General features: G+C 44.7%; 1 protein-coding gene across 1 annotated transcript in view; it reads left to right on the top strand.

Moving 5' to 3' along the window:
- The first annotated feature begins 234 nt into the window (after positions 1–234).
- LOC120058747 (cadherin-like protein 26) overlaps positions 235–7230 on the top strand; it is a 30042-nt gene continuing 23046 nt past the window's right edge. The window contains exons 1-11 of the mRNA XM_039007488.1: positions 235–300; positions 397–489; positions 712–870; positions 974–1121; positions 1322–1494; positions 1648–1776; positions 1934–2119; positions 2432–2712; positions 4287–4432; positions 6149–6376; positions 6609–6830. Of these exons, the coding sequence (XP_038863416.1) occupies positions 235–300; positions 397–489; positions 712–870; positions 974–1121; positions 1322–1494; positions 1648–1776; positions 1934–2119; positions 2432–2712; positions 4287–4432; positions 6149–6376; positions 6609–6830 (1831 nt within the window). The remainder of the gene's footprint in view (positions 301–396; positions 490–711; positions 871–973; positions 1122–1321; positions 1495–1647; positions 1777–1933; positions 2120–2431; positions 2713–4286; positions 4433–6148; positions 6377–6608; positions 6831–7230) is intronic.

Genomic DNA, 7230 nt, shown 5'->3' with positions numbered 1-7230 from the left:
TCCCCTGCTGCATATAATCTACTTCCCACCATCATCATTACCCATCATGCACGCACACACACACGCACGCCATTATACAGTACACCCAAACTCTCCCACTATCATTATGGCTTCCACAGGTCTGTCACCTGCAATGATTCATACCTTCATCTTTATGTCTTTTTTTACTACACACACACCTGTGAATACATTCTCTCTAATTGCATGTTTGCACTCTTATGTCATCAGGTCTCCATGGCGGTTGCATTAGCACTGGCACATGACACTGGCAACTATACACTGAACAAGCGGGAAAAGAGGGTATGTCATGAGTATTTCCAGAAATGAAAATACATTTGAGTTTAAAAACACAGATACAGTGACCCTCTTCCCCTCACCTTCTCTGATCTCCTAAAGGAGCTGCTGCTGCGTTCCAAAAGAAGGTGGGTCCTATCCACAATTGAGCTAGTGGAGGAGGACCCTGGACCTTTCCCTAAATTCGCCACACAGGTAAAAACATCATACAGCAACAAACAAGACACATCTGTCTACACATGCTACCTCAGTAAATGTAGAAAACCACTGGGCCCATAAATAGTATATAATCATTCAAGAGAAGAAAAGTTCCAACATAACTCTGTAGTAAGCTGTACTGTGACCCCTCTACCGCTCTCGGGCTTCTCCTAAACCAGACCCAGTGTACATAGCCCTGAAAACTGGTAATCTTTCCAGATGTTCAACGATAGAACGGCTGTTTTCAAAAGACATCAGTTCCGTTTATCTGGAACTGGAGTGAACGAGGAACCGGTGGGCGTGTTCTCCATCGACGACAATGACGGAGTGGTGTACGTACACAAGCCGATCGACAGGGAGAAGTACCCCTTATTTCATGTAAGCATCAAAAGATAAAGACCGACGGATGGACGGACAGACAATCTAAACAGACAGACAAACGGAATATCTAACCACAACAGTAATACATTATTTCCCACAGATTGTGTTTGACATCATTGACACGGAGACTGGTACGCCGGTAGACAAGACTCTCGCGTTCGACGTGGCAATTACGGACATCAATGACAACGCCCCTTACTTTGAGCACCCTGTCATGAAAGCAAGTGTAAAAGAGAACATGCCAGAGGGTCAGTACACACAAAGGGCTGTAAATCATGTGCCTGTATATAAAGTATACTTAGCTAGACTGTTCGCCCGAGAACAAGTGGTTCCTCTTTCTTGATCATAGAGAACATGTAAAGGGGAACTCATTTCCCCTCTTCTCCTCCTCCTATTCCTGTTTTCCTTCTCACCCCCCCTCTCCTCCTTCCCTCTTCCCCTGTATCAGGGTATCTGCCAGTGCCTCTGACAGCCAGGGACATGGATCAGGTGAACACACAGAACTCTAACATCAGTATAAGGGTGTTGTCTCAGGAGCCAGCCGAGCCCAAGATCAAGCTGAAGCAGGTGGAGGGCACCAAGATGAGCCAGCTCACCTTCACCGGCTGCTTTGACTATGACGTAAGGCTCCACTATGACACACACACACACACACACACACACACAATTGTGCAAACACACACAATTGACGCACAAACTCTCTCACGCACACACAATCAATAACTGTATGTAAAATGGTGGATCAATATTTCACTTCTTTTGTTGTTCACGTAGAAAGTAAAGATGTATAAAGTGGTTGTTGAAGCTAAGGATCATGGGATACCAGCCCTGTCCTCAACTGCGGTGGTCAACCTCCACATAACGGACTCCAACACTCACCAGCCAGTGTTCAAAGACAAGACCGTAAGTTCCAAGTTGATCGATTGATTGACTGGTTGATTGATTGGTTCAATGATTTGTTGGTTGGTTGGTTGGTTGTTTGATCAATTGATCGATTGATTGAAAATGTCTTTATTGATTTTTGAAGCACAAATGCTTACTTTACCGTCTTTCTTTGCAGTACAATACTCACTTGATGGAGATGGAATCCAATAAAGAGATACTCCGAGTGGCTGTGACTGATGCAGACACCCCCAACACCCCCGCATGGCGAGCCGTTTACTCCATTGTGATGGGGAACGAGGAAGGAAACTATAAGATCGAGACCGACCCCAAGACCAACGAGGGTATACTGACTGTCATCAAGGTGAGTCTGGTGACCTTATGACCTTACATGAGTAGGCCAACAACGTCCTGAGCATGAGCATCACTTAGTCAGTCCCTCCAGGATTTCGCAGTTTTCTTTTGTGATACAGTAGTTGCATTCCAAAATGCTTGATTTTGCTGCAGCAATAAATAAAAAAATGTCACGAAAATGTGCTGACAAGGGAAAACATTTTTGATACTTGATTGATCTATTTTATATAAGAGAAGCGCAGTAATTGGTTAGAATTGTGCACCCCGTTTTTGTAGTGTTGTGATTGAACAGTTAACGTGATGATTTGACTGTTTTTCTCAGGGGAAGGATTTTGAGAAGACAACATTAACCAATGTGCAGATCGCCGTGGAGAACGAGGAGCCTTTGTTTGTCTGTAGCGCCGGCGGGGCCGTGTCCTCTGGTAAGACCCTGACCGTGCCCCCCCAGACGGTCAACGTGACTGTGAAGGTGATTGACGTGAACGACCCCCCGGTGTTTGACAATAAAGTGACAGACGTGTATGGAAAGGAAGAGCAGGAGGTGGGAAAGGTGCTGTACAAACCCATAGTCACCGACGTTGACTCAGATGTGGACAAAATCAGGTGGGTGGCATAACATGTTGTGCCTCAGAAACATCATGATGATTCTTCATTTACCTAGGTTGTAATATTGATTCCCACAACTTACAATATATATACAAAAGTTTGTGGACACCCCTTTAAATGAGTGGATTCAGCTATTTCAGCCATGCCCGTAGCAGACAGGTGTATACAATTGAGCACACAGCCATGCAATCTCCATAGACAAACACTGGCAGTAGAATGGCCTTACTGAAGAGCACAGTGCCTTTCAATGAGGCACTGTCATAGGATGCCACCTTTCCAACAAGTCAGTTCATCAAATTTCTGCCCTGCTAGAGCTGCCCCAGCACTGTAAGTGCTATTATTGTGAAGTAGAATCATCTTGGAGCAACAACAGCTCAGCCACGAAGTGGTAGGCTACAAAAGTTCACAGAACGGGACCACTGAGTGCTGAAGCGCGTAGCGCATAAAAATCATCTGTTCTCGGCTGCAGCACTCACTACCGAGTTCCAAACCGTCTCTGGAAGCAATGTCAGCACAAGAACAGTTCGTCGGGAGCTTCATGAAAGGGGTTTCCATGGCCGAGCTGCCGCACATAAGCCTAAGATCACTATACACAATGCCAAGCATCGGCTGGAGTGGTGTAAAGCTCTCCATTGGACTCTGGAGCAATGGAAACGTGCTCTCTGGAGTGATGAATAACGCTTCACCATCTGGCACTCCGACGGACAAATCTGGGTTTGGCGGATTCCAGGAGAACGCTACCTGCCCCAATGCGTAGTGCAAACTGTAATGTTTGGTGGAGGATAATAATGGCCTGGGACTGTTTTTCATGGTTCGGGCTAGGCCCCTTAGTTCCAGTGAAGGGAAATCTTAACCCTACAGCAAACAATGACATTCTAGACGATTATGTGCTTCCAACTTTGAGGCAACAGTTTGGGGAAGGCTCTTTCCTGTTTCAGCATGACAATGCCCCCATGCACAAAGTGAGGTCCATACAGAAATGGTCTGTTGAGATTGGTGTGGAAGAACTTGACTGGTCTGCACAGCGCCCTGACCTCAACCCCATCAAACACCTTTGGGAGTAATTAAAACCGTGACTGCGAGCCAGGCCTAAACGCCCAACATCAGTGCCGACCTCACTAATGAGCTCACTAATAATGCTCTTGTGGCTGAATGGAAGCAAGTCCCCGCAGCAATGTTCCAACATTTAGTGGAAAGCCTTGCCAGAAGAGTGGAGACTGTTATAGCAGCAAAGGGGAACCAAATCCATATTAATGCCCATGATTTTGGAATGAGATGATTGAGGAGCAGGTGTCCACATACTTTTGGTCATGTAGTGTATATTGAAATTGTGTGTTCACATTAAGCATCTGCACTTTATTTGAAGCCTTTGTTTAAGTTGGTTTCACCATTATTACTTATGACAGTATAGAAAAGCCATGTGTTGACCTGTCTGTCTGTCTGTCTGTCTGTCTGTCTGTCTGTCTGTCTGTCTGTCTGTCTGTCTGTCTGTCTGTCTGTCTGTCTTGTCCTGTCTGTCTGTCTGTCTGTCTTGTCTGCCTGTCCGTCTGTCCTCTCCATGTCCTGACCAGGTATGAGTTAGTTGAGGACCCAGCAAGCTGGTTCACCATAGATCCCAAGACAGGAGAGGTGACTACAGTAAAGAAGATGGACCGGGAATCACCTTATGTCAACAAAGACAACATCTACACTATTCTAATCCAAGCCATAGACTACGGTTAGTGTGTAGTGTGTATGTGTGGATGTGTTTGTGTGTGTGCTTGCATGCAGCTGTGTGTGTATGTACAGTTGAAGTCGGAAGTTTACATACACTTAGGTTGGAGTTATTAAAACTTGTTTTTCACCACTCTACAAATTTCTTGTTAATTAACAAACTATAGTTTTGGCAAGTGGGTTAGGACATCTACTTTGTGCATGAGTAATTTTTCCAACAATTGTTTACTTATAATTCACTGTATCACAATTCCAGTGGGTCAGAAGTTTACATACACTAAGTTGACTGTGCCTTTAGACAGCTTGGAAGATTCCAGAAATTGATGTCATGGCTTTAGAAGCTTCTGATAGGCTAATTGACATGATTTCAGTCAATTGGAGGTGTACCTGTGGATGTATTTCAAGATCTACCTTCAAACTCAGTGCCTCTTTGCTTGACATCATGGGAAAATCAAAATAAATCAGCCAAGACCTCAGAAAAAACATTGTAGACCTCTACAAGTCTGGTTAAACCTTGGAAGCAATTTCCAAATGCCTGAAGGTACCACGTTCATCTGTACAAACAATAGTACGTAAGTGTAAAGACCATTTGACCACGCAGCCGTCATACCGCTCAGGAAGGAGACGCGTTCTGTCTCCTAGAGATGAACGTACTTTGGTGCGAAAAGTGCAAATCAATTCCAGAACAACGGCAAAGGTCCATGTGAAGATGCTGGAGGAAACAGGTACAAAAGTATCTATATCCACAGTAAAATTAATCCTATATCGACATAACCTGAAAGGCCGCTCAGCAGGAAGAAGCCACTGCTCCAAAACCACCATAAAGAAGCCAGACTACGGTTTGCAACTGCACATATGGACAAAGATTGTACTTTTTGGAGAAATATCCTCTGGTCTGATGAAACAAAAATAGAACTGTTTTGGCCATAATAACCATCGTTATGTTTGGAGGGAAAAGGGGGAGGCTTGCAAGCCGAAGAACTCCATCCCAACCGTAAAGCACGGGGGTGGCAGCATCATGTTGTGGGGGTGCTTTGCTGCAGGAGGGACTGGTGCACTTCACAAAATACATGGCATCATGAGGAATGCAAATTGTCTGGTTATATTGAATCAGTCAGGAACTCCAAGCTTGGTCGCAAATGGGTCTTCCAAATGGACAATGACCCCAAGCATACTTCCAAAGTTGTGGCAAAATGGCTTAAGGATAACTAAGTCAAGGTATTGGAGTGACCATCACAAAGCCATGACCTCAATCCCATAGAAAATGTGTGGGCAGAACTGAAATAGCGTGTGCGAGCAAGGAGGCCTACAAACCTGACTCAGTTACAACAGCTCTGTCAGGAGGAATGGGCCAAAAATCACACAACTTATTGTGGGAAGCTTGTGGAAGGCTACCCAAAATGTTTGACCGAAGTTAAAACAATTTAAAGGCAATGCTACCAAATACTAATTGAGTGTATGTAAGCTTCAGACCCACTGGGAATGTGATGAAAGAAATAAAAGCTGAAATAAATCATTCTCTCTGCTATTATTCTGACATTTCACATTCTTAAAATAAAGTGGTGATCCTAACTGACCTAAATGTCAGGAATTGTGAAAAACTGAGTTTAAATATATTTGGCTAAGGTATATGTAAACATCCAACTTCAACTGTACATATGCATATGTGTATGGTATTGAGCATAATAAAGTATTCAAAGTCTCTGTCTTCGTTTCTCAGGGGAGCCCCCTGCCACGGCTACAGGCACCATTCTGGTCCACCTGGGGGATATCAATGACAACACGCCCTATGTGGTGGAGAAGAAGCTGGTGATGTGTGGTAACACAGTGATTGTGCCGGTAGCAGACAAGGACAAGTCTCCCTTTGGATGTCCCTGTTTCCTCTCCCTGGGAGTGGACAACGGAGACAAAGCACTGAAGAGCCGCTGGAAACTGGACCCTGCCACTGGTTAGCAGAATCACACACGTCCATATACACACACACCAAAGCTCTGCATTTATCCTGATAATATAGTAATCTACTATTTCCGCAGTCACAGACCTCTTCCAAAGTCCATAAATATACATGGACATTTCAGCCAATCTCAACACAACCTGCTAACCTAGAATTGAATATAATTAACCCCCTACCTTATTTTCCTCTCCCTCCACCCCACTCTCTCTTTCTCCCTGGTGGTCAGGTGTGGAGGCGAGTCTGGTCAGTTTGAAGAGTCTGCCGTACGGTAACTACACAGTGCCTCTGGTGATCCAGGACCAGCAAGGGATGGTTGCAAATGACACTGTCCAGGTTATGGTGTGTGACTGTGGGGGAGGGGACAAGTGTAGGGCCTCTCTACCCCGGACCTCCAGCCTGGGCTTGGCCGCTATAGGACTACTGCTGGCTGGACTGCTTCTCCTCTTACGTGAGTTAGAAGGGAATAGGTAGGGATTACTGTAGATAGAGATAAGGGATAGTTAGATGGATAGTCACTAAGTCAGTTACTCAGACAGTCTTAGAACTAACCATAGTGCTTATAGCCTGAAATCTGGAGTGGAGAAAGATTTGAAAGATACCAATTCAGTCTAACCCAAATCACATCTATCGAATTGAGATCAGATTTGTGACGCAATATTGCTAAAACATGTTGACAGACAGCAGTAATATAGCAATGACACGCTATGAAGTGTTATACAAACATGGCTTTAACTTCTACTTGCACACAATCCCGGATCCGGGAGCACCCTCATCAGTAAAAAAGCTGACTAGCATAGCCTAGCATAGCGCCACAAGTAAATACTAGCATCTAAATATCATGAAATCAC

Source organism: Salvelinus namaycush, chromosome 14, assembly GCF_016432855.1.
Source record: "Salvelinus namaycush isolate Seneca chromosome 14, SaNama_1.0, whole genome shotgun sequence".
Classification (NCBI taxonomy): Eukaryota; Metazoa; Chordata; class Actinopteri; order Salmoniformes; family Salmonidae; genus Salvelinus; species Salvelinus namaycush.
This window is presented reverse-complemented; position numbering and strand designations above follow the sequence as displayed.